This window comes from Acomys minous, assembly GCF_964271855.1.
Source record: "Acomys minous genome assembly, chromosome: 12".
Classification (NCBI taxonomy): Eukaryota; Metazoa; Chordata; class Mammalia; order Rodentia; family Muridae; genus Acomys; species Acomys minous.
In genome coordinates this window covers 1,873,594-1,900,225 of record NC_140493.1, presented here as the reverse complement: position 1 = coordinate 1,900,225, position 26,632 = coordinate 1,873,594, and the positions used below count along the sequence as shown (strand labels likewise).

The 26,632-nt window shown below is 49.0% G+C and overlaps 2 protein-coding genes across 2 annotated transcripts; both read right to left on the bottom strand.

Moving 5' to 3' along the window:
- Nucleotides 1-6,109: 6,109 nt before the first annotated feature.
- Nucleotides 6,110-10,683, bottom strand: LOC311579251 (keratin, type II cytoskeletal 6A-like). Its single transcript, XM_084749622.1, has 9 exons — nucleotides 10,099-10,683; nucleotides 9,197-9,411; nucleotides 8,813-8,873; nucleotides 8,574-8,669; nucleotides 8,283-8,447; nucleotides 7,561-7,686; nucleotides 7,208-7,428; nucleotides 6,964-6,998; nucleotides 6,110-6,861 (listed from the first exon to the last, which is right to left on the bottom strand). Exons 1-9 carry the CDS (start codon nucleotides 10,603-10,605, stop codon nucleotides 6,629-6,631), a joined length of 1,659 nt encoding a protein of 552 aa, XP_084605748.1. The 5' UTR covers nucleotides 10,606-10,683; the 3' UTR covers nucleotides 6,110-6,628.
- Nucleotides 10,684-20,185: 9,502 nt separating this feature from the next.
- Nucleotides 20,186-24,743, bottom strand: LOC311579246 (keratin, type II cytoskeletal 6A). The gene is made up of 9 exons (XM_084749612.1): nucleotides 24,173-24,743; nucleotides 23,267-23,481; nucleotides 22,884-22,944; nucleotides 22,645-22,740; nucleotides 22,355-22,519; nucleotides 21,634-21,759; nucleotides 21,278-21,498; nucleotides 21,034-21,068; nucleotides 20,186-20,937 (listed from the first exon to the last, which is right to left on the bottom strand). Exons 1-9 carry the CDS (start codon nucleotides 24,677-24,679, stop codon nucleotides 20,705-20,707), a joined length of 1,659 nt encoding a protein of 552 aa, XP_084605738.1. The 5' UTR covers nucleotides 24,680-24,743; the 3' UTR covers nucleotides 20,186-20,704.
- Nucleotides 24,744-26,632: the final 1,889 nt, after the last annotated feature.

Genomic DNA, 26,632 nt, shown 5'->3' with positions numbered 1-26,632 from the left:
ACAGTTGAGCAAATGTCTTTGTTGTATGGTGGAGCATCTTTCCGGTTATTTATATGCCCTGGAGGAGCAAAGCTGGGTCTTGAGGTAGAGCTGTTCCGAATTTCCTGAGAAAGTACCAGATTACTGTCCAAAGTGGTTGTACAAGTTTGCACTCCCACCAGCAATGGAAGAGTGTCCCCTTTCCCCACATCCTCGCCAGCACGTGCTGTCACTTGAGTTTTTTATCTTAGTCATTCTGATGGGTGTAAGATGGGATGTCAGACACATTTGGATTAGCATTTTCCTGATGACTAAGGACATTTTGTTTTTCTCTAAGTGCTTCTCTGCCATTCGAGATTCCTCTGTTGAGAATTCTCTGTTTGGTTCTGTAGCCCATTTTAAAATTGGTTTATTTGATTTGTTGGTGTTTAATTCCGCGAGTACTCTATATATTTTGTATATTAGCCCCCTGTTGGATGCAGGGTAGGTGAGACCTTTTCCCAGGCTGTAGGCGATTGTTTCGTTCTTTTGCGTGTCCTTTGCTTTACAGAATCTTTTCTGTTTCATGAGATCCCAGGTATTAGTGTTCATCCTAGAGCCTGGGCTGTGGGTGTTCTGTTCAGGAAGTTGTTTCCTGTGCTGATGAGTTCAAGGCTCTTCCCTACTTTTTCTTCATCTAGATTTGCTGTGTCTGGTTGTATTTGATGTCTTTGACCCCATGGATGTTAGTTTTGTGCAAGGTGAAAAATATGAATCTATTTGCACTGTTGTGCATGCAGACATGCAGTTAGACCAGCACCATTTGTTGCAGATGCTCTCTTTTTTTCATTGTGTGGTTTTGTCTCCTTTGTCAACATCAAGTATCCAGAGTTGTGTGGGTTTATTTCTGGGTCTTTCATTCATTCGCTATCATGGACCCACCTGCCTGTGTCTGTGTCAGTACCACACAGTTTTTATTACTGTTGCTCTACAGTATAGCTTGAGATGAGTCCTGGTGATAACGCTAGAAGGCCTTTTATTGTACAGGATTGTTTTTAGCTCGTCTGTGGTTCCCCGACCCCCCACCCATGAAAATGAGAATTGTTCGTTGAAGGTCTGTAAAGAATTTTGTTTGTATTTTGATCGTAATTACATTGAGTCTTTAGATGGCTTTTGGTAAGATGGCCATTTTAAAAAAAATATTTACTATGTATAGGATATTCCTCCTGAATGTACATCTGTGTGCCAGAAGAGGGCACCATATCTCATAGATGGTTGTGAGTCACCATGTGGATGCTGGGAATTGAACTCAGGACCTCTGGAAGAATAGTCAGTGTTCTTAACCTCCGAGCCATCTCTCAAGCCCCCAAGATGGCCATTTTTACTTTGTTAATCTTACCGATCCATGAGCATGGGAGATGTTTCCATGTTCTGAAACCTTCAATTTCTGTCTTTAGGGACTTGATTTTTTTTTTCATAAAGGTATTTCTCTTTCTTGGTTATAGTTACACCAGGATACTTTATGGTTTTTGTAGCTACTCTGAAGGATGTTGTTTCCCTAATTTCCCTCTCAGCCCATTTGTCTTTTGTATACAGGAGGGCTACTGTTTATTTTTTTAAAGTTAATTTAGAACGCAGCCACTTTGCTAAAGGTGCTTGTCAGCTGTAGGAGTTCCCTGGTAGAAATTTTGGGGTCACCTCTATATACTATCATATCTTTGATGAATAGTGATAGTTTGATATTTTTCCTTTCCAATTTGTATCTCCTCGACCTCCTTCCGTTTTCTCATTGCCCTACCTGGGGCTTCAGGTGCTGTGTTGAAGAAACACAGAGAGAGTGAGCATCCTTGTGTAGCCCTGATTTCAGTCAGATCCTTTACGGTCATTTCCACTTGGACTGATACAGGCTGCAGCCTGGCTGTATATTGCCTTTACAAGTTTAGGTTGGTGCCTTATACCCATGATCTCTCCAAGAGTTTTAACATGTATAGGTGTTGGATTTTGTGAAATGATTTTTGGGCATCTAAGGAAATGATTGTGTGTGTGTGTGTGTGTGTGTGTGTGTTCCTTCTATTTGTTTATATGGTGGGTTACATTGACGGATTTCTGCATATTGACCTAGCCCTGCCTGTCTTGCTTGAAGCCCACCTGTTCATGTTGGATGACATATTGGTGTGTTCTTGGGTTCAGTTTATGAGCATTTCCTTGAATGCTTTTGCATCAATGTTCATCAGGGTCTTGGGGAAGCTGGCGACTCTCAGTAGGAGGTCTGTGTGGCTGAGGAGCCCCAGGGTGCTAACATCTGGGAGGAGGAAGCTGTAGCTGTTTACACACTGTTCACTTGCTCACACTTGGACTCACAGGAAAGCTTTGTCATCCCTTTAACCTGGCCTATATGGTAAACAGTTTTATCACTTTTCCATGGATCCCAGGCCTGTGGTCCTCAACATGGCGGTACCCATGTCAACAATACACACAGACTCAGGGCTTCAGTCACTCAGAGGTCCCTCTTCTCCCATCAAGACAAAATAAACCTTTTCCTTCCTGAGTTGCTTTTGAGTTAGGGAATGCAGGGAATTTTTCCACAGAAACCTTACTCACTTAGCTGATGTTCACTGAGTAGTTTTTGGGAATTATTGAAACACAGAGTATATGCTTCACTGAATAAATGTTACACATTAGATATTAGCTATCACACAGACATATTATATATCAAGTACAGAACACAGAGAGTGAGGTTAGCATTTTGTTTTGCTTTGCTTTGTTTGTTTTATTGAGACAGCATCTCTCTGTGTAGCCAAGCTATCCTGGACTCAATTTGTAGACCAGGCTGGCCTCAAATTCACAGTGATCCACCTGCCTCTGCCTCCTGAGTGCTGGGATTGAAGGCACGTATGCCACCATACCTGGCAAGGTTGGCGTGTCAGTCCTGCTCTGTTTCTAACCTGAAAACCTGAGCCATTGCTCTGTTGATCGGCCTCTTTGACAGCTCCCAGGGAATTTTATAGGCTTCCAGCCCTAGTGTCTCCAGCTTTAGCTAAATGTATGCGTCACTCCCTTTTCTGTTCCTCCTTTTTCATCCATATTGCAGTTCTCCACTGTGAGTCTTTAGGTCATCATGAGATTTTCTTTGCTTGTCCCCTGACATTATTGTCTTCCCTTCGGCTTGAGGAGGATTTTCAGGGACTTGCGGGGTTTCCTGCGCAGACTGCCAGGTCTTATGAGATTAAACATTGTTTAGTTTGCACTGATAACTATGTCTGCCTTTATACCTTTCTGTTAAATCCTGGTTGTTGTTAAACTTGCAACACATGGTTAGGAAATGTGGAGAGATGGTCGCATGTGCTTTGTCCTCACCCAAGGGAGGAAGGACTCAGTCTCCCAAGTGTGATGAGGCTCTAGGCAGTGTGACATATTCTTTACCCAGCTGAGGACATTGTCTGGCATTTGTCCCCTACGGTGCCTTTTAAAAACAAGTGGGCACTGGGCTGATTTTACACCTTTTTCTCATGAATTATCTTTTTTTCTTTCTTTCTTTTCTTTTCTTTTCTTTTTTTTTTTTTTTTTTTTTTTTTTTTTTTTTTTTTTTTTGGTTTTTCAAGACAGGGTTTCTCTGTGTAGCCTTGGCCATCCTAGACTCCCATTGTAGACCACGCTGGCCTCGAACTCACAGCGATCCACCTGCCTCTGTCTCCTGAGTGCTGGGATTAAAGGCGTGCCCCACCACACCCAATGTCTCATGAATTATCTTCATTACCCGTTTTTTCCTTTTGCTGTTCGCTATGGAAAAGGCACTGGTTATCCTGAATGTCGATCCAGCTTTCCCTGACTGCATTGATGTGATTTGCTTTTTGCAGTGCAATGGTTTATCTTATTAGTGATTTCTGGTTAAAATGCAAAGAAGTGAATTTCACTTTGGTATTTTCATGCATGTAACACTGGATTCTATCCTCTCCAAATGACCCTACACTCCTCCTCCTCCTCCTCCTCCTCCTCCTCCTCCTTTATCTCTTAGGTAAACAGCCCTCCCTTCTGCTGCCTGACACACTTACTCCAATATCCTCATGTCCCCTCTCCCTTTCCATGGTGGACCTTCTAACAGGGAGACAACGCCTTCAACAGGCTTCAGTGTTTACCAAACAGGAAGATCAGCGCCTGCTATGGGTTATTCTGTCATGTTGTGGTTGGTGGGATGCCATAGTCCCCTGACACATTGCAGGTTCTCGCCCTGCCTCTTGGCTAGCATCCAGACCTTGATAGTGAGACCATAAGAAGACACTGCATAGAGTCATCAAACACTGCAGAACCAGGCTCATGTGGACCTGGAAATCCTGTCTCTACAGGATAGCTTCCATGGTGCTAGAGTGCGCTACTGACTCCAGCAGGGGAAAAACTCTTTACAATCTTACCCTGCTGTGGACCCTGTGGGCTACAGTAGTGACTGGGCAGGAGTGGCAGGAGAGTTAAGGAAATAACCATCCACTTTGTGATGGCATGCAAGGCCCACTCCACAAGAGAGGACTCAGTCCTGGGACTTACACAGCTCACAAGTGACTGCCTCAGTCTTAGGCCCTAAGGCAGAAACAGATGCAATTCTGCTAAACAGTTTGTAATATGAAATCCATTACTTTCTTACCATTATACCAACAGGTTACTGCATGTCCCAAGCCTGCTCAGAGATGCTTCTGTTTATGGTAGATAACGATTAACACAGGCACCCGAAACTGCTCATCCTGCAGAGAAGGAGAGACTGAGAGATGCTGAGCTCTAAATGAGCATCCATATCACATGTCGTCCAATGCAGAGGGCTCAGGGACCACAGCAGAGCAGAGAGGGGGTTAGTCAGAGCCATAAGTTGTGGGTATCTGCATCGAAAAAGTATGTGCTGGGCTTGCCAAGCCTACTGCACACATCACACAACAGTGGCCAGACTGCATGCGTGGGAATTGCACAGGATGGAGTCAGTCAGAACCCAGCAGGGACTGGAGAGGAGTTCAGGAAATCCTGTGCTAATGGGAAGTTTCTGGAAAATGAAGGCTACTAGGGGAAAGGGAGCAATCTTTGTTTGAGTATGTGGCCCCAGAAAGAGGCCATGTTCCAGGAGATTGTCTTACACCCTACACTTAGAGGAGGCACAAAGTGGAATCATTGGGTTACAAAAAAAAAAAAAAAAAAAAAAAAAAAAAAAAAAAAAGGAAGAGCCAGCACATAATTCTGGAAGGGGCAATGGGCTGGGGCTAGAAGTAGGACAGAGGTGAAGGGAGTGAGGGGGCATTTGACAAAGTCACACTCCATGCTCATATAAAAGTCCCAAATTAAAAAAAGAAAGAAATGTCTGCATGCATGTATGAACGTGCAGTGCATGTGCATCTATGGCATTTCCACATGTATGAATATGTGGTCATATGTCTTGTGGGTATGGGTTTATGAGTGTGTGTGTTTGTGTGTGTGTGTGTGTGTGTGTGTGTGTGTGTGTTTGTGTGTGTGTGTGTGTGTGTGTGTGTGTGTGTACATGGTGGTTGTTGCTTCTTCATCATTTTCCCTTTATTGATTGAGGCGGTTTCAGTCACTGAGCCCAGAGCACACATGTTGGGCTATTTTTTCTTGGCAACTTGACCCATATGTGCCCTGTCTCTACTTCTAGAGGCCTGGAATTACATGTGGTCACCACGCCCACACATCTTTTCATGAGGTCTGCACCCTAAATGCCAGTGCTGATGCTCAGGCAGGTAATTTTCCCAGGGACCCTTCCCTATGCCCTCATTGTGGTATTCCTGTATCTCAGTTTTAGAGTCAGCATACTTTATTATCAGAATTTATATTAAGTTATTTTTAAATGGTGTGGTTCTGATGTTCTCTGATATTGTGCCTGTCAGTGATCCTCTTTTCTGTTGCCTCCTATATGTGCCTGTGTGTCGTGGTGGGGCTTGAACTACAGACATCGGTCTTCATACGTCTTGCGGCGGAGTTCTCAGCCAAGAGGAGAGGAGCCATGGTGTTTGGAGAGCAGGGCACCTTGAAACTGACAAATGCAGCCATGCCCAGTGGGGAGAGTGCGGAAGAAGGAGGCTCTAAAAGGCCCTTGTCCAGCAAAGCCGCAGGGCCTCATGGGAAACAATTGGCAACAAGAAAACACACATGGGCAAAGTCAGTACATTATAAACCTGCTTTATTTAGCAACTTGGAGGAAGCAGAGAGCAAAGAGGACATCGTCACCTGAGCACAGAATGTGCATCACAAGACAGGTGCTGTCACCGTGCCTGCCAGGGAGGCTCAGGACAAGGCACTGTGGCATCTCTAAGGCCACTGCAGAGTAAAGGGGACTTCCTCAGTTCACTTCCTGAGTAGAACCTGGACAACGATGGCCTGAAGGAAAGGGACCATGACAGCCTTTCTGAGGCAGCCTAGGGACAGAGCTGGAGAGGCCGCAGCCTGGTGACCTCCACACAGCCTGAAGCAGCAGATGTGAGTGAGTGTGGATGTGAAGCCAGAGGTGCAGAAGAGGAGGGGCAGTGGGGACCCCTGGGGAAGAGAGAGAGGAGCAAGAAGGCCTCAGCCTCCTCAGCCCCAGGCAGAGAGCAGAGGGGGGAGGTCAGCGAGGACAGCACCTGAGCACAGGGCTCTGCAGCCAGGGGCTCCAGGCTCAGGCACAGCTCTGGGGTCAGGGACTTCAGTGCCTGTAGCTCTTCCTGCTGGAGGAGGTGGTGGTGTATTTGATGGAGGAGGAGCTGCCACCAGAGGACACAATGCCACCTGCGATGCCTCTGCCGCTGCCAGCACTGAAGCCACCTCCAAGGCCATGGCCACTGCTGTAGGAGTAGCTGCTGCCTCCTCCCAGGCCTAAGCTGCTGCTGGCACCTCCTGCACTGCCATAGCCGCTGGACACGGTGGACTGCACCACAGCTGGAAAGGACGGGAGAAGAGACACAGACATGTGAGCTCACGCTGTCAGGCTGAGGCAGCCCGAGGGCAGGGGAAGGGGAGGTGGGCACGCAGAGGACTTACAGATGTTGACTGGTCCAACGCCTTCACCATTCAACCTAGGAGAGAAACACAGAGGGTAAGAACTTGGGGGCCATTGCCTCAGTCCCCGTGAGACCCTCAGGCAGCTGACAGGACACAGGCAATCCCCAGGCAATAAGGCTCTGAAGGGAGCCACTGTGGCCACAGCTAGTGACCCCCCCCCCCAGTGCCTCCTGTGCTCAGTGCCTGGCACCATGGGGGTGTCCTCCAGGATGGAGTCACCCACCTGCACTCCTCTCCTTCCAGCAGCGTCCTGTAGGTGGCGATCTCCACATCCAGGGCCAGCTTGACATTCATGAGCTCCTGGTATTCCTTCAGCAGCCTGGCCATGTCCTGCTTGGCCTTCTGCAGGGCATCCTCCAGACCCTCCAGCTTGCCCCTGGCATCCTTGAGGGCCAGCTCCCCACGCTGCTCAGCCTCAGCGATGGCAGCCTGCAGGTTGGCAATCTGGGCAGACAGAGCAAGGGAAAAGCCTTGGTGTGTGGATCTGTCGAGACCTGAGCCCCTTGTCCCCGTGGTCCTTAGTGGTAGAGGACGGGAAACGTTGCCTGTCATCCTCTGTGTCTCTGTCTGTCCTACCTGCTTCTTAACGTGGTCGATCTCTGATTTCAGCCTCTGGATCACGCGGTTCATCTCAGCGATCTCCTGCTTGGTGATTCGAAGGTCATCCCCGTGTCTGCCAGCTGTCACCTGCAGTTCCTCGTACTGAAGGCCAACGGGAGTGATGACATGGATGTGAGTTTGTACAGACAGAAACAGAGCCACTTCTGAGTGCCATGCACTGTCATGGATGTGATGGCTTTACCTCCAGAGACGTTTGAGGAGAGCATAGGTTACATGGATCCGACAGGAACTGAAAATGGCCTCTATTATCTCATGAGGACCAGAGGAAATAGTTCAGCTCAAGCAAAGAGAGCACAGACTTCATTCATGGCAACTTTGCATCTACCTCTGGGTTCTTTTGCTCTTAGACTAGATCATAACTCTGTAAAGTGTTCTGTATATAGTGCTCTGTCTGCACGTGTGCCTGCACTCCAGGACACAAAGTCCCAATATCAATGGCTGAGAGGCACCATATGGGTGCTGGGAATTGATCTTGGAAAAGCAGCCAATACTCTTAACCATTCAGCCATGGCTCCATTAAACCCTCCTCCCATTGTTTCTATAGTACCAGTGCACAACACACTTGCTGTGAGAGCACCCCAAATCTTTTTTGTCACCTCTAACCTCCAGTGAAATCAGACCCGTGCAGTTCAGGGAGGGTCTCAGACATCTTCTTCCGGCTCCAAGTCAATACTCACTTTAGTCTGGTACCAGGACTCAGCCTCGGCCCGGCTTCTCTGAGCGATGTCCTCGTACTGAGCCTTGACCTCAGCGATGATGCTGTCCAGGTCCAGGCTGCGGTTGTTGTCCATGGAGAGGACCACAGATGTGTCTGAGATGTGTGTCTGCATCTGAGACAGCTCCTAAGGAACAGAGAGAGCCAAGTTCATCTTTGGTTGTGTGCATTGCAGACAGTCCCAGCACTTTGCACAGGAGAAAATCAAGGGAATGTGGGATGGAGAAGCAAGAAGGAGAGAGAGGGGGCTTACTGCCTCGTAGAAAGCTCTCAGGAAGTTGATCTCATCTGCCAGACTGTCTGCCTTGGCTTGCAGCTCAGCCTTGTTCATGTAGGCAGCATCAACATCCTGGGGAAACCATCAACATGGAGTCACGGTTACTCTCTTGCCCAGACCATTCTCCTCTGTCACCCTGACCACCATGGCCTGCACAGAAATGCAAGGCCACGACTCTATGAGCAGAGAACCCATCTCTGTGATTAGCAGCTCACCTTCTTCAGGGTCACAAATTCATTCTCTGCAGATGTGCGCTTGTTGATTTCATCTTCGTATCTGCAAGAGGAACAGCGTGACACCTTGGAGCCGGGGCAGGGTGGGTGGCATCCCAGGCAGCCTGTGGCCCAGCCCTAAGTGCTATAGATGCCATAGGGCCAAATCAGGCTCAAAGGGGATATTTGTTCTGTTAAATAATTCATCCCTTTCCTGTCCTCTCACTTCCTTTAACCCTCCTTGGCCCTGGCCTTCTGCTCTGAGCTTAAGTCATGACATGTTCATCCTCATGAGTAAAGTGTCTTAACTCATGGCCGTCCATGTCTCTATGTGGGCTTCTATGTTTATGAATTAGGCACCTGGGTTTTTCCTTCGTCACAACTCACTTGTTCTTGTAGTCATCCACTGTGTCCTGCATGTTCCTCAGCTCGGCGTCCATGCGGCCCCTCTCCCCGAGTATAGCGTCCAGCTGCCTGCGCAGGTTGTTGATGTACTGCTCGAACATTGGCTCCAGGTTCTGCCTCACGGTCTTGGTCCCCTGCTCCTGCAGCAGGGTCCACTTGGTGTCCAGGACCTTGTTCTGCTGCTCCAGGAACCGCACCTGGAGGGGCCGAGCGTGAGAAGCAATTTGAGATTCTCTCTTCGGTGCCCCCTTCCAGAGTTTGCCTTTCCTCTCAAGCTGTCCACCCCAACCTGTTCTGTGTCCTCGACCTGGGTCTGAGAGCAACAAGCCATCTAAGCTCCCCACATCATCCCACAGGGAGGGCTGAGCGCTCATGCAGGGCACAGCCAGCCAACAGTGGCTTGCTGTAGTGTGGTGTAGTGTAGCATGGCTGCCATAGCCCCCCATGGGCACTGTAGAGTCTTTTGCCTCAGGACCATCCTGTGACTTGAGCCCTGAGCTCATCTCTAATCACTGGGTTCAGACATCACCTCACGGGGAAGGGACTCTAACCATGATTTCCTGCTGCCAGTCTAACTAAAGAAGGGCACACAAGGAGCTGGAGAGATGGCTCAGAGGTTAAGAGCTCTGACTGCTCTTCCAAAGGCCATGAGTTCAATTCCCAGCAACTACATGGTAGCTCAAAACCATCTCTTCTGGCCTGCAGGCAGAATGCTGTATACATAATAAATAAATAAATCTTAAAAAAAAAGAAAAAAAAAAGAGGGACAGGCTGACTGGACTGGGAATCTACTAGAAAGATGGCAACACTTGCACAAAGCCTGAAGCCTTTCCCTCCTCTTGTGTGTGGCACTGGCACAGACACACAGAAAGAACAGGGCTCACCTTGTCGATGAAGGAGGCAAACTTGTTGTTGAGGGTCTTGATCTGCTCCCGCTCCTCAGTCCTCACCCGCTGGATGGTGGGGTCGATTTGTAGGTTCAGAGGGGTGAGGAGGTTCTGATTGACGGTGACCTCTTGGATGCCTCCAGGGGGGCACACGGGGAAGCCGGCTCCCCCATAACCACCACCAAAGCCAGCTCCAGCACTAAAGCCAAAACCACTGCTGGCTCCTCCTCCAAAGCGAAAGCTTCCTCCAACTTGGCTGCCATAGCCTCCCCCAATGCCACAGCTGCCACCTCCGATGGAGATCCTCTTGGAGCTCCCCACACCATAGAGGCTCCTGCTGCCAAAGCCTGCTCCTCCACACAGGGCACCAGAGCCACCGCTGCCCCGGGACCGGCACACAGACACGCTGCTGAAGCCAGAGCGGTTGAGCCCGGGGATCTTGGCTGAGCTGGCACTGAAGCCACGGTGGCTGGTTTGACTCCGGATGGTGGTTTTGGTAGACATGGTTCCTGCGGATGAGAAGGCTGGAAAGCTGAGAGACTGCAGGGCAAAGCTGAGCAGATGATGTGGCGAGCTTTGGGCAGTGGCTTATATAGGGTACAGATGGGCTGGGCTTGGTCCTGAAGGTGAGTGGGAAGGGCAGAGCTTTACAGACAGTGAGCTAACACCTAGATTAATCAAAAATGTTGCAAAATCCTGAGGTTGCAGTTTTGGCTTCCTTTAGTCATGGAAACGGTCCTGCCTCTACTTTTTCTTAATCTGACTACAGTAAGTAGTTTGCTTATTCACTTATCTCAGAGTTAGTCACTGACTCTGACAAAGGTTTGGCTTGTCCCTCTGAGTGTGCTGAGAGGCCTCTGTTCCCTGCCTGCCCTTCTGTCCTGTGGAGAGAGTGGAGGCCAACTGTCATCCTATGCCACAGGAAGGTCCTTTCTGACCTTCCTTGATTAGATGTGGAATATAGCCTGATGTCCTTAGACCCCTCTCTCCCCGGTAGAAGAGTCTCTCCTATTTGCAGCACACCTGTGTGACCAGCTGTAAGACAAGCCTCTTTGCTTTCATGTTGCCGACAAGTCACTCAGCAACAGCATCATATCTGACAGCACATCTCACTGGACAGCTGTATTCTCCAGTACATAATTTAATCTCACACGTTAAAACAGGCAGCTTTATACACATGCAGAAAGTGACCTTATGTGGTAAGGTGGGCACGCGCGCACACACACACACCTGTTTGCCTTAAGGACAGTGCTCAGTGACACATGTTGTTCTCGCCGATGACTTGAGTGTAGCTCTCAGCACCTACGTGCTGGGTCACAGGCATCCATGACTCCAGTTCCACAGAATCTCACGTCTTCTTCTGGCTTCTGAGGGCATCAGGCACACATGTGGTGCACACCCTTACCACAGTGAAAATACTCCTGTACACAAAATAGGAACAACTAAATGTAGCAGAAATGATGCGCTTCCCAATATCCTACTTAGCATTATTTATTTTAACATTTTGATTGTTCGAATCTGTAAGTACATTTCATCCTGTTTTGTTTGAGTCATAGACCCTAAACATTTTAGTGTAATTTTTAATTCTCCTGTAGTATTTTTTTCTCCTAGTTCCTTAAAAAATGTGTGTGTGAATGTGTCTGCATGAACAACATGACCCACTGTGTGGCTGGTTCCCTTGGGGGCTGAAGAGTGAGTCACATGCCCAGGAGCCCGGGTTACTAGAAAGTGTGAGGGCTGAGGCAGCAGGAGGGTACTGGGAATTGAGCCCCAGTCCTTCAGGAGAGCAGACAGTGCTCTTAGCCACCGAACCATCTCTCTGGCCTGTTTTCTACTCTAATAACTCATGTGTTAAGGAATCCAGATCAACTGTTCTTCTTAATGCTTCAGCTGCTGTTTTCCCAGTGGATGGCGGCCAGTGACTCCATGTGGGGTCAGTATGTGGACCAAGTCTTCTGTAACCAGGAAGTATTTGCACTATCAATCTTACTGAGCCATGCCCAAGACTTGCAAGCATGGTCACAGCTTAGAGCGCCAGCAGTACTTTTATTACTTAAGATAGTTATGGCTTTCCTGTTCTCTCTGTGTCTCTGTGTCTCTGTCTCTGTCTCTCTATCTCTCTGTCTTGTTCCTCTCTCTCTCTCTCTCTCTCTCTCTCTCTCTCTCTCTCTCTCTCTCTCTCTCCATAATTTAATCCTCCTTGAAGTCTTCATCTATAACGCCTGGATACACAGTGAATCCTTGGAAGTCCATCCACTCCTTACCCAGAGCATCCTTCTGTCCCTGAGGACAAAGAGTATAAACTCCAGGAGCTGTGTTGTACACTGAGGTTCTGGAGACAGAGTAAGATCCTTAGCTGTGGCCAAGTCCTGGGCGGCTCTTCCTGCAGCAATGCATCGGGTCTGCAAGACTTAGCTGAGGGTTTCCTCTCTGCGGGTTATTTCCTGGCTTACAGGAGGTATGATGCTTGTACTTGTGGGGCATCAGTCTAGGTACCCTATTTCACTCCCTAAGAAATTGCCTTGGATATCTCTCTTGGAGCTGCACTTATAGGTCCAGTGGCAACGCTTGGCACATCTCCTGCAAACCTATGGGAACATAGGCTGTATTTCTGCCTGAGATTTAGGAAAACCATGTCCCTGTTAGATGCCTTGTTCAGAATTTTATTGCAAATGACCATATTCTCCACAGTTAAATCACAGGGCAGTATAAGATCTGAGACTTTTAGTGGTTTGGTCAGTCTCTGGTAATAACCGTACCGCCTGCAATTGCAGCACCATGCATTCAGATAGCGGAGACCTGTAGCTATAGCATGGATGACTGTCCAGCATGGCGCATGTGAGAACCAGTATCAGTCACATCCCTTTTCCATTCATGCTTTTAGTGGTTTAGTAACTTTTTCATATTTGGTATCCGTGTTTTTGCATGCCAAGGTCTCTACCAACACCTGTCTTGCATCGCAGTCTGATAACAGCTTTGTTCACCATCAGCAGGCATGGCTGTAGGACTATTACAAGGCTGATGGTGATGCTGTGGCCCCGGGATGCCCCTCCCTCTCTGCTTCTGCAGTTGGTTCAAGATTCACCCTTCCTTTCAACATGGGCTGACTCAGCTTTTTCAGCCATCCTCAGGCCCCACCGCCCTCTGGCACAGTTTCTTTCTCTCTCTCCCACTGAAGGAATGAGGTGCTTGCCCGCTCAGTCACAAGGATGAGCCCTTTGCCCCCCTGTCCAGTGTGGCTTGCCTTCCAACAGTTCCGTCTCCGCCCGAAGCCCCTGCAACTGCACTGACCACTCTGCAACCTTTTCAGAAAGAGAGAGGACAGGGAAGCCTGGTGTTTCCCCGTTTTAGCAATGTTTGTTTCTTGGGTGCCTCCATTTCCACCCACAATCTTGTCAACCTCTGAGCCATCGTCCCAGAATACACACAGAAGAAAAAGGGAAAGCCAGAAAATCTCCTCTGGGAACAACATGGAAGGTGTCACAGCTGTAGTAAACACAGTGATTTTCTGCTGGCATCTTGAAAACATAAATGCATTCCTTCATCCTCTGCCATTTCCTCCGTGCCACTTGAAATCGAATTTCAGTTTTGAGGGGACACTGAGCTGTCTATAGGCTACACCTTGGCAGGGGGCCTAGGTCTCTGTAAGCCTGGTCCTTGGTTGGTGCATCAGTTTCTGCAGGCCCTCAGAGGCACAGATTTTTTTGTCTCCATTTTGCTTCTTGTGCTCATGACTCCTCGGGGATCCCCCACTCCTCCATCAGCTCCCTGCACTGTGCTGACAGTTTGGCTGTGAGTCCTGCATCTGATTTGACGCCCTGCTGGGCAGAGTCTTTCAGTGGGCAAGTATGTTAGGCTCCCGTCCTGTTCCCTCTCTTCAACGTTTTCCTGTGTCTGTTCATTTTGCCCTCCTGAATGGGAATTAAACATCCTTCCCAGGATCCTCCTTGTCACTTGGCTTCTTAGGTCTAATTATTGTAGAGTGGCCATCCTGTATTATGTGGCTGACAGTGCTCCTGGAGTGGGTCTATGCCATGGGCATCTTTCTGGATCTGGATTATCTCACTCAGGATGATCTTTTCCAGATCCACACATTTGCTGCCCAATTTCATGATGTCCTTCTTTTTAACAGCAGAATGGTAGTTTATTGTGTATATGTTCCACAGTTTCCTTTTCCATTCTTCAGGGCAGGGACATCTTGGTTATCCCCAGTTTCTGGCTGAATGAAGCTGCTATGAACACAGTTGAGCAAATGTCTTTGTTGTATGGTGGAGCATCTTTCCGGTTAAATATATACACGCCCGGGAGGGGCATAGCTGGGTCTTGAAGTGGAGCTGTTCCGAATTTCCTGAGAAAGTACCAGATGGCTTTGCAAAGTAGTTGTACAAGTTTGCACTCCCACCAGCAATGGAAGAATGTCCCCTTTCCCCACATCCTCGCCAGCACGTGCTGTCACTTGAGTTTTTGATCTTAGTCATTCTGATAGGTGTAAGATGGAATCTCAGAGTCATTTGGATTTGCATTTCCCTGATGACTGAGGACATTTTGTTTTTCTCTAAGTGCTTCTCTGCCGTTCGAGATTCCTCTGTTGAGAATTCTCTGTTTGATTCTTTAGCCCATTTTAAAGTTGGATTATTTGATTTGTTGGTGTTTAATTCCCTGAGTTCTCTATATATTTTGTATATCAGCCCCCTGTTGGATGCAGGGTAGGTGAGACCTTTTCCCAGGCTGTAGGCGATTGTTTCGTTCTTTTGCGTGTCCTTTGCTTTACAGAATCTTTTCACTTTCATGAGATCCCAGGTATTAGTGTTGATCTTAGAGCCTGGGCTGTGGGTGTTCTGTTCAGGAAGTTGTTTCCTGTGCTGATGCGTTCAAGGCTCTTCCCTACTTTTTCTTCGTCTAGATTTGCTGTGTCTGGTTGTATTTGATGTCTTTGACCCCATGGATGTTAGTTTTGTGCAAGGTGATAAATATGGATCTATTTGCACTCTTGTGCATGCAGACATGCAGTTAGACCAGCACCATTTGTTGCAGATGCTCTCTTTTTTTCATTGTGTGGTTTTGTCTCCTTTGTCAACATCAAGTATCCAGAGTTGTGTGGGTTTATTTCTGGGTCTTTCATTCATTCGCTATCATGGACCCACCTGCCTGTGTCTGTGTCAGTACCACACAGTTTTTATTACTGTTGCTCTACAGTACAGCTTGAGATGAGTCCTGGTGATAACGCTAGAAGGCCTTTTATTGTACAGGATTGTTTTTAGCTCGTCTGTGGTTCCCCGACCCCCCACCCATGAAAATGAGAATTGTTCGTTGAAGGTCTGTAAAGAATTTTGTTTGTATTTTGATCGTAATTACATTGAGTCTTTAGATGGCTTTTGGTAAGATGGCCATTTTTTAAAAAATATTTATTATGTATAGAATATTTCTCCTGAATGTACATCTGTGTGCCAGAAGAGGGCACCATATCTCATAGATGGTTGTGAGTCACCATGTGGATGCTGGGAATTGAAGTCAGGACCTCTGGAAGAATAGTCAGTGTTCTTAACCTCCGAGCCATCTCTCCAGCCCCCAAGATGGCCATTTTTACTTTGTTAATCTTACCGATCCATGAGCATGGGAGATGTTTCCATGTTCTGAAACCTTCAATTTCTGTCTTTAGGGACTTGATTTTTTTTTTCATAAAGGCTTTTCTCTTTCTTGGTTATAGTTACACCAGGATACTTTATGGTTTTTGTAGCTACTCTGAAGGATGTTGTTTCCCTAATTTCCTTCTCAGCCCATTTATCTTTTGTATACAGGAGGGCTACTGATATTTTTTTAAGCTAATTTAGAATGCAGCCACTTTGCTAAAGGTGCTTGTCAGCTGTAGGAGTTTCCTGGTAGAAATTTTGGGGTCACCTCTATGTACTATCATATCTTTGATGAATAGTGATAGTTTGATATTTTTCCTTTCCAATTTGTACCTCCTTGACCTCCTTCCGTTTTCTCATTGCCCTACCTGGGGCTTCAGGTGCTGTGTTGAAGAAACACAGAGAGAGTGAGCATCCTTGTGTAGCCCTGATTTCAGTCGGATCCTTTACGGTCATCTCCACCTGGACTGATACAGGCTGCAGCCTGGCTGTATATTGCCTTTACAAGTTTAGGTTGGTGCCTTATACCCATGATCTCTCCAAGACTATTATTAACATGTATAGGTGTTGGATTTTGTGAAATGAATTTTGGGCATCTAAGGAAATGATTGTGTGTGTGTGTGTGTGTGTGTGTGTGTGTGTGTGTGTGTGTGTGTGTGTGTGTGTGTTCCTTCTATTTGTTTATATGGTGGCTTACATTGATGGATTTCTGCATATTGACCTAGCCCTGCGTGTGTTGCTTGAAGCCCTCCTGTTCATGTTAGATGACATATTGGTGTGTTCTTGGGTTCGGATTATGAGCATTTCCTTGAATGCTTTTGCGTCAATGTTCATCAGGGTTTGAGGAAGCTGGCGACTCTCAGTAGGAGGTCTGTGTGGCTGAGGAGCCCCAGGGTGCTAATATCTGGGAGGAGGAAGCTGTAGCTGTTTACACACTGCTCACTCGCTCACACTTGGACTCACAGGAAAACTCTGCCATCCCTCTGACCAAGCCTATATGGTAAACAGCTTTATCACTTTCCTATGGGTCCCAGGCCTGTGGTCCTCAACATGGCGGTACCCATGTCAACAATACACACAGACTCAGGGCTTCAGTCACTCAGAGGTCCCTCTTCTCCCATCAAGACAAAATAAACCTTTTCCTTCCTGAGTTGTTTTTGAGTTAGGGAACGCAGGGAATTTTTCCACAGAAACCTTACTCACTTAGCTGATATTCACTGAGTAGTTTTTTGGGAATTAATGAAACACAGAGTATATGCTTCACTGAATAAATGTTACACATTAGATATTAGCTATCACACAGACATATTATATATCAAAGTACAGAACACAGATAGTGAGGTTAGCATTTTGTTTTGCTTTGTTTTGTTTGTTTTATTGAGACAGCATCTCTCTGTGTAGCCTTGGCTATCCTGGACTCGATTTGTAGACCAGGCTGGCCTCAAACTCACAGTGATCCACCTGCCTCTGCCTCCTGAGTGCTGGGATTAAAGGCACGTATGCCACCATACCTGGCAAGGTTGGCATCTCAGCCCTGCTCTGTTTCTAACCTGAAAACCTGAGCCATTGCACTGTTGATCGGCCTCTTTGACAGCTCCCGGACAATTTTATAGGCTTCCAGCCCTAGTGTCTCCAGCCTTTGCTAAATGTATGCGTCACTCCCTTTTCTGTTCCTCCTTTTTAATCCATATTGCAGTTCTCCACTGTGGGTCTTTAGGTCATCATGAGATTTTCTTTGCTTGTCCCCTGACATTGCTGTCTTTCCTTCAGCTTGAGGAGGATTTTGAGGGACTCGCAGGGTTTCCTGCAGAGACTGCCATGTCTTATGAGATTAAACATCGCTGTAGTTTGCACTGATAACTATGTCTGCCTTTCTATCTTTCTGTTAAATCCTGGTTGTTGTTAAACTTGCAGCACTCGGTTAGGAAATGTGGAGAGATGGTCGCATGTGCTTTGTCCTCACCCAAGGGAGGAAGGACCCAGTCTCCCAAGTGTGATGAGGCTCTAGGCAGTGTGACATATTCTTTACCTAGCTGAGGACATTGTCTGGCATTTGTCCCCTACGGTGCCTTTTAAAGACGAGTGGGCACTGGGCTGATTTTACACCCTTTTCTCATGAATGATCTTCATTACTCATTTTCCCTTTTGCTGTTCGCTATGGAAAAGGCACTGGTTATCCTGAATGTCGATCCAGCTTTCCCTGACTGCATTGATGTGATTTGCTTTTTGCAGTGCGATGGTTTATCTTATTAGTGATTTCTGGTTAAAATGCAAAGAAGTGGATTTCACTTTGGTATTTTCATGCATGTACCACTGGATTCTATCCTTTCCAAATGACCCTACACTCCTCCTCCTCCTCCTCCTTTATCTCTTATGTAAACAGCCCTCCCTTCTGCTGCCTGACACACTTACTCCAATATCCTCATGTGTCCTCTCCCTTTCCATGGTGAACCCTGTAACAGGGAGACAACGCCTTCAACAGGCTTCAGTGTTTACCAAACAGGAAGATCAGCCCCTGCTATAGGTTATTCTGTCATGTTGTGGTCGGTGGGATGCCATAGTCCCCTGACACATTGCAGGCTCTCGCCCTGCCTCTTGGCTAGAATCCAGACCTTGATAGTGAGACCGTAAGGAGACACTGCCTAGAGTCATCAAACACTGCAGAACTAGGCTCATGTGGACCTGGAAATCCTGTCTCTACAGGATAGCTTCCATGGTGCTAGAGTGCGCTACTGACTCCAGCAGGGGAAAAACTCTTTACAATCTTACCCTGCTGTGGACCCTGTGGGCTACAGTAGTGACTGGGCAGGAGTGGCAGGAGAGTTAAGGAAATAACCATCCACTTTGTGATGGCATGCAAGGCCCACTCCACAAGAGAGGACTCAGTCCTGGGACTTACACAGCTCACAAGTGACTGCCTCAGTCTTAGGCCCTAAGGCAGATACAGATGCAATTCTTCTGCAAAACAGTTAGTAATAAGGAATCCGTTACTTTCTTACCTTTATATCAACAGGTTACTGCATGTCGCAAGCCTGCTCAGAGATGCTTCTGTTTATGGTAGATAACGATTAACACAGACACCCGAAGCTGCTCATCCTGCAGAGAAGGAGAGACTGAGAGATGCTGAGCTCTAAATGAGCATCCATATCACATGTCGTCCAATGCAGAGGGCTTAGGGACCACAGCAGAGCAGGGAGGGGGTTAGTCAGAGCCATAAGTTGTGGGTATCAGCATCGAAAAAGTATGTGCTGGGCTTCCCAAGCCTACTGCACACATGACACAACAGTGGCCAGACTGCATGCATGGGACCTGCACAGGATGGAGCCAGTCAGAACCCAGCAGGGACTGGAGAGGAGTTCAGGAAATCCTGTGCTAATGGGAAGTTTCTGGAAAATGAAGGCTACCAGGGGAAAGGGAGCAATATTTGTTTGAGTATGTGGCCCCAGAAAGAGGCCATGTTCCAGGAGATTGTCTTACACCCTACACTTAGAGGAGGCACAAAGTGGAATCATTGGGTTAAGAAAAAAAAAGGAAGAGCGAGCACATAATTCTGGAAGGGGCAATGGGCTGGGGCTAGAAGTAGGACAGAGGTGAAGGGAGTGAGGGGGCATTTGACAAAGTCACACTCCATGCTCATATAAAAGTCCCAAATTAAAAAAAGAAAGAAATGTCTGCATGCATGTATGAACGTGCAGTGCATGTGCATCTATGGCATTTGCACATGTATGAATATGTGGTCATATGTCTTGTGGGTATGGGTGTTTGAGTGTGTGTGTGTGTGTGTGTGTGTGTGTGTGTGTGTGTGTGTGTGTGTACATGGTGCTTGTTGCTTCTTCATCATTTTCCCTTTATTGATTGAGGCGGTTTCAGTCACTGAGCCCAGAGCACATATGTTGGGCTATTTTTTTTTGGCAACTTGACCCATATGTGCCCTGTCTCTACTTCTAGAGGCCTGGAATTACATGTGGCCACCACGCCCACCCATCTTTTCATGAGGTCTGCACCCTAACTGCCAGTGCTGATGCTCAGGCAGCTGATTTTCCCAGGGACCCATCCCTATGCCCTCATTGTGGTATTCCTGTATCTCAGTTTTAGAGTCAGCGTACTTTATTATCTGAATGTATATTAAGTTATTTTTAAATGGTGTGGTTCTGATGTTCTCTGATATTGTGCCTGTCAGTGATCCTCTTTTCTGTTGCCTCCTATATGTGCCTGTGTGTCGTGGTGGGGCTTGAACTACAGACATCGGTCTTCATACGTCTTGCTGCAGTTCTCAGCCAAGAGGAGAGGAGCCATGGTGTTTGGAGAGCAGGGCACCTTGAAACTGACAAACGCAGCCATGCCCAGTGGGGAGAGTGAGGAAGAAGGAGGCTCTAAAAGGCCCTTGTCCAGCAAAGCCACAGGGCCTCATGGGAAACAATTGGCAACAAGAAAACACACATGGGCAAAATCAGTACATTATAAACCTGCTTTATTTAGCAACTTGGAGGGAGCAGAGAGCAAAGAGGACATCGTCACCTGAGCACAGACTGTGCATCACAGGACAGGTGCTGTCACCGTGCCTGCCAGGGAGGCTCAGGACAAGGCACTGTGGCATCTCTAAGGCCACTGCAGAGTAAAGGGGACTTCCTCAGTTCACTTCCTGAGTAGAACCTGGACAATGATGACCTGAAGGAAAGGGACCATGACAGCCTTTCTGAGGCAGCCTAGGGACAGAGCTGGAGAGGCCGGGAGCCTGGTGACCTCCACACAGCCTGAAGCAGCAGATGTGAGTGAGTGTGGATGTGAAGCCAGAGGTGCAGAAGAGGAGGGGCAGTGGGGACCCCTGGGGAAGAGAGAGAGGAGCAAGAAGGCCTCAGCCTCCTCAGCCCCAGGCAGAGAGCAGAGGGGGGAGGTCAGCGAGGACAGCACCTGAGCACAGGGCTCTGCAGCCAGGGGCTCCAGGCTCAGGCACAGCTCTGGGGTCAGGGACTTCAGTGCCTGTAGCTCTTCCTGCTGGAGGAGGTGGTGGTGTATTTGATGGAGGAGGAGCTGCCACCAGAGGACACAATGCCACCTGCGATGCCTCTGCCGCTGCCAGCACTGAAGCCACCTCCAAGGCCATGGCCACTGCTGTAGGAGTAGCTGCTGCCTCCTCCCAGGCCTAAGCTGCTGCTGGCACCTCCTGCACTGCCATAGCCGCTGGACACGGTGGACTGCACCACAGCTGGAAAGGACGGGAGAACAGACATATGAGCTCACGCTGTCAGGCTGAGGCAGCCCGAGGGCAGGGGAAGGGGAGGTGGGCACGCAGAGGACTTACAGATGTTGACTGGTCCAACGCCTTCACCATTCAACCTAGGAGAGAAACACAGAGGGTAAGAACTTGGGGGCCATTGCCTCAGTCCCCGTGAGACCCTAAGGCAGCTGACAGGTTACAGGCAATCCCCAGGCAAGGAGTCTCTGAAGGGAGCCACTGTGGCCACAGCTAGTGATCCCCGCCCCCAGTGCCTCCTGTGCTCAGTGCCTGGCAGCATAGGGGTGTCCTCCAGGATGGAGTCACCCACCTGCACTCCTCTCCTTCCAGCAGCTTCCTGTAGGTGGCGATCTCCACATCCAGGGCCAGCTTGACATTCATCAGCTCCTGGTATTCCTTCAGCAGCCTGGCCATGTCCTGCTTGGCCTTCTGCAGTGCATCCTCCAGACCCTCCAGCTTGCCCCTGGCATCCTTGAGGGCCATCTCCCCACGCTGCTCAGCCTCAGCGATGGCAGCCTGCAGGTTGGCAATCTGGGCAGACAGAGCAAGGGAAAAGCCTTGGTGTGTGCTTCCCTCCAGAGCTGAGCCCCTTGTCCCCGTGGTCCTTAGTGGTAGAGGACTGGTTGAAACGTTGCCTGTCATCCTCTGTGTCTCTGTCTGTCCTACCTGCTTCTTAACGTGGTCGATCTCTGATCTCAGCCTCTGGATCACGCGGTTCATCTCAGCAATCTCTTGCTTGGTGATGCGAAGGTCATCCCCGTGTCTGCCAGCTGTCACCTGCAGTTCCTCGTACTGAAGGTCAACGGGAGAGACGACATGGATGTGAGTTTGTACAGACAGAAACAGAGCCACTTCTGAGTGCCATGCACTGTCATGGATGTGATGGCTTTACCTCCAGAGACGTTTGAGGAGAGCATAGGTTACATGGCTCCGACAGGAACTGAAAATAGCCTCTATTATCTCATGAGGACCAGAGGAAATAGTTCAGCTCAAGCAAAGAGAGCACAGACTTCATTCATGGCAACTTTGCATCTACCTCTGGGTTCTTTTGCTCCTAGGCTAGACCATAACTCTATAACGTGTTCTGTATATAGTGCTCTGTCTGCACGTGTGCCTGCACTCCAGGACACAAAGTCCCAATATCAATGGCTGAGAAGCACCATATGGGTGCTGGGAATTGATCTTGGAAAAGCAGCCAATACTCTTAACCATTCAGCCATGGCTCCGTTAAATCTCCTCCCCTTGTTTCTATAGTACCAGTGCACAACACACTTGCTGTGAGAGCACCCCAAACATTTTTTGTCACCTTTAACCTCCAGTGAAATCAGACCCGTGCAGTTCAGGGTGGGTCCCAGACATCTTCTTCCGGCTCCAAGTCAATACTCACTTTAGTCTGGTACCAGGACTCAGCCTCGGCCCGGCTTCTCTGAGCGATGTCCTCGTACTGAGCCTTGACCTCGGCGATGATGCTGTCCAGGTCCAGGCTGCGGTTGTTGTCCATGGAGAGGACCACAGATGTGTCTGAGATGTGTGTCTGCATCTGAGACAGCTCCTAAGGAACAGAGAAAGCCAAGTTCATCTTTGGTTGTGTGCATTGCAGACAGTCCCAGCACTTTGACGGGAGAAAATCAAGGGAATGTGGGATGGAGAAGCAAGAAGGAGAGAGAGGGGGCTTACCGCCTCGTAGAAAGCTCTCAGGAAGTTGATCTCATCTGCCAGACTGTCTGCCTTGGCTTGCAGCTCAGCCTTGTTCATGTAGGCAGCATCAACATCCTGGGGAAACCATCAACATGGAGTCACGGTTACTCTCTTGCCCAGACCATTCTCCTCTGTCACCCCGACCACCATGGCCTGCACAGACATGCAAGGCCACGACTCCATGAGCAGAGAACCCATCTCTGTGATTAGCAGCTCACCTTCTTCAGGGTCACAAATTCATTCTCTGCAGATGTGCGCTTGTTGATTTCATCTTCGTATCTGCAAGAGGAACAGCGAGACACCTTGGAGCTGTGGCTGGGTGGGTGGCATCCCAGGCAGCCTGTGGCCCAGCCCTAAGTGCTATAGATGCCATAGGGCCAAATCAGGCTCAAAGGGGATATTTGTTCGGTTAAATAATTCATCCCTTTCCTGTCCTCTCACTTCCTTTAACCCTCCTTGGCCCTGGCCTTCTGCTCTGAGCTAAGTCATGACATGTTCATCCTCATGAGTAAAGTGTCTTAACTCATGGCCGTCCATGTCTCTATGTGGGCTTCCATGTTTATGAATTAGGCACCTGGGTTTTTCCTTCGTCACAACTCACTTGTTCTTGTAGTCATCCACTGTGTCCTGCATGTTCCTCAGCTCGGCGTCCATGCGGCCCCTCTCCCCGAGTATAGCGTCCAGCTGCCTGCGCAGGTTGTTGATGTACTGCTCGAACATTGGCTCCAGGTTCTGCCTCACGGTCTTGGTCCCCTGCTCCTGCAGCAGGGTCCACTTGGTGTCCAGGACCTTGTTCTGCTGCTCCAGGAACCGCACCTGGAGGGGCCGAGCGTGAGAAGCAATTTGAGATTCTCTCTTCGGTGCCCCCTTCCGGAGTTTGCCTTTCCTCTCAAGCTGTCCACCCCAACCCGTTCTGTGTCCTCGACCTGGGTCTGAGAGCAACAAGCCATCTAAGCTCCCCACATCATCCCACAGGGAGGGCTGAGCGCTCATGCAGGGCACAGCCAGCCAACAGTGGCTTGCTGTAGTGTGGTGTAGTGTAGCATGGCTGCCATAGCCCCCCATGGGCACTGTAGAGTCTTTTGCCTCAGGACCATCCTGTGACTTGAGCCCTGAGCTCATCTCTAATCACTGGGTTCAGACATCACCTCACGGGGAAGGGACTCTAACCATGATTTCCTGCTGCCAGTCTAACTAAAGAAGGGCACACAAGGAGCTGGAGAGATGGCTCAGAGGTTAAGAGCTCTGACTGCTCTTCCAAAGGCCATGAGTTCAATTCCCAGCAACTACATGGTAGCTCAAAACCATCTCTTCTGGCCTGCAGGCAGAATGCTGTATACATAATAAATAAATAAATCTTAAAAAAAGAAAAAAGAAAAAAAAAGAGGGACAGGAAGACTGGACTGGGAATCTACTAGGAAGATGGCAACACTTGCACAAAGCCTGAAGCCTTTCCCTCCTCCTGTGTGTGGCACTGGCACAGACACACAGAAAGAACAGGGCTCACCTTGTCGATGAAGGAGGCAAACTTGTTGTTGAGGGTCTTGATCTGCTCCCGCTCCTCAGTCCTCACCCGCTGGATGGTGGGGTCGATTTGTAGGTTCAGAGGGGTGAGGAGGTTCTGATTGACGGTGACCTCTTGGATGCCTCCAGGGGGGCACACGGGGAAGCCGGCTCCCCCATAACCACCACCAAAGCCAGCTCCAGCACTAAAGCCAAAACCACTGCTGGCTCCTCCTCCAAAGCGAAAGCTTCCTCCAACTTGGCTGCCATAGCCTCCCCCAATGCCACAGCTGCCACCTCCGATGGAGATCCTCTTGGAGCTCCCCACACCATAGAGGCTCCTGCTGCCAAAGCCTGCTCCTCCACACAGGGCACCAGAGCCACCGCTGCCCCGGGAGCGGCACACAGACACGCTGCTGAAGCCAGAGCGGTTGAGCCCGGGGAACTTGGCTGAGCTGGCACTGAAGCCACGGTGGCTGGTTTGACTCCGGATGGTGGTTTTGGTAGACATGGTTCCTGCGGATGAGAAGGCTGGAAAGCTGAGAGACTGCAGGGCAAAGCTGAGCAGATGATGTGGCGAGCTTTGGGCAGTGGCTTATATAGGGTACAGATGGGCTGGGCTTGGTCCCGAAGGTGAGGCTGCCGAGTGGGAAGGGCAGAGCTTTACAAATAATGAGATCACCCCCAAGTTCTAGAAAGGTATGATACAGGAAGATTGCTTTTGGCTTTTTTTAGTCATGGGGCCAATTCTCCTGCCTTCCAGCCTTGACTTGATCCGAACACAATGCGCCTGGAAGTAAATTCTCTGAAGTCATGAATTAGTCATCTCAAACAAAAGAGACAAGGAGCTGATCTTGTCCCTTGCTTGTGCTTATTCAGACACTCCCTGGGTGCCCCCTTACCACACAGGTTTTCCCTCCCACCTGCACCTCCCTCTCCAGCTCACTGAGTCGCTCTCTGAAGTTGTAAAAGCTCTTGCCCAACATCCCAGTCTAGAAATTGACAGGGACATGGAATTCCCTCTTTCCCAGCTCCCTGCTGCCCTCCAGGCAGTCTGAGGATTGACAGGAGAGGCTCTGTTTTTCTAGAACCCTCCCCTCTAAGGCCTGAGGGTTGAGCAGTCGATTCCTCTACTATTACACTGTCTGTGTGCTGCATGCGAAGGTCCATTTGACTTTTCCCTGAGGACAGACGTGGAGAGCACCTGACCTGTGCCACTGCTCCCCCTGCCCACGTCGGACGCCTCCCTGGGAACTGTTTGTTTTTCCCATCAATCTGCTTCCTGGGTCTTCCCAGCAGTCTGTTCACATTCCCAGGTGCTGTTCTCTGTGCTGTGTTGGGGTTTATTTCAGAGCTTAAACACTAGAACCCTGTATGAGAAGGACCACAGTCTCTCAGGCAATCTCAGAATTCTTTTATTTTAACCATCAATTCGGGCATTTCTTAGGGTTCGTGAATCAGAAATGGTAGCAGGGAGTGTACAGAAAGTCGAGGGGGCATCCCGAGGCCGACAATGAGTCCCTGAAATGTGCCCTTACAAGCGAGGTGGTTTCACAAGCCAGTTTATTTTTCTAGTCTTGCTTCTTGAAAAGCCAAATTTCAAAGGAAAGCTGTGCTTGCCTTCCGGGGGAGTGAGGTTCACTTTTTCCAGTCCATGCATTGGGAACCATGCGTGAGGAAGTCAGAACAGCTCCAGGCGTGTTGCTTTCTCACAGCGTGGAGCGAGAGAAGCCGCCGTGGGAGGAAAGGCCCACTCCCACGCTGAGCAGAACCTGTTCAAGGTCCTGTTACTGCTGGTCTGGGTCGCACTAGGCAACCCGCACCCAGGAAGGACGGAGGCTCCCTGCCCCTCAAAGGTGCTAACTCAGCGTCTGCCAGGGGGGAGATGCCTTCCCCACACAACGGAAGCAGCTGCCCTCCCTCCACCCTGTTGCACAATTCTTCCCCAACGACGTGCTTCCACCCAGTTCTGGGAAACAAGTGCCTCTCATGGTTTGGTGATCCTCTAGGGGCACTGGGCGTGGTTGGTCCACAAGGCAGAGAATCGCTCGATGCAACGCGTGTCTCCCCAGCTCCCCGGTCGATGTCTATTTCAATGTCTGTAGCTGCTTCGCCGCCATGACAACCAAAGTCTGTGATTTGCAAAGCTGGAAGAACCCACCATGCAATCCTTCAAGGAGACCCTTTGCTGGCCCACTGGTGTGGAGCGTGAGCCCTGGGCTCAGACAGAGCAGCTTCCCGTGTGCTCAGACGCAAACCACTGGACCCGTCCGGCTTACTTTTAAACCCATAAGTAAGGTGAAAAATGCACCTGCCTCACAGTGTTGTGAAGCTGAGGTTAAAAAAAAAATCCCACGAAGGTCCTGGTGTAGGTAGTATCTGACATGAACGCTGTCAGTGAGGGTAAGCCCGTATCATTATCAGAAGGAGGCGTAAAGACGGTTGATGGGTAGAGACTCATGGG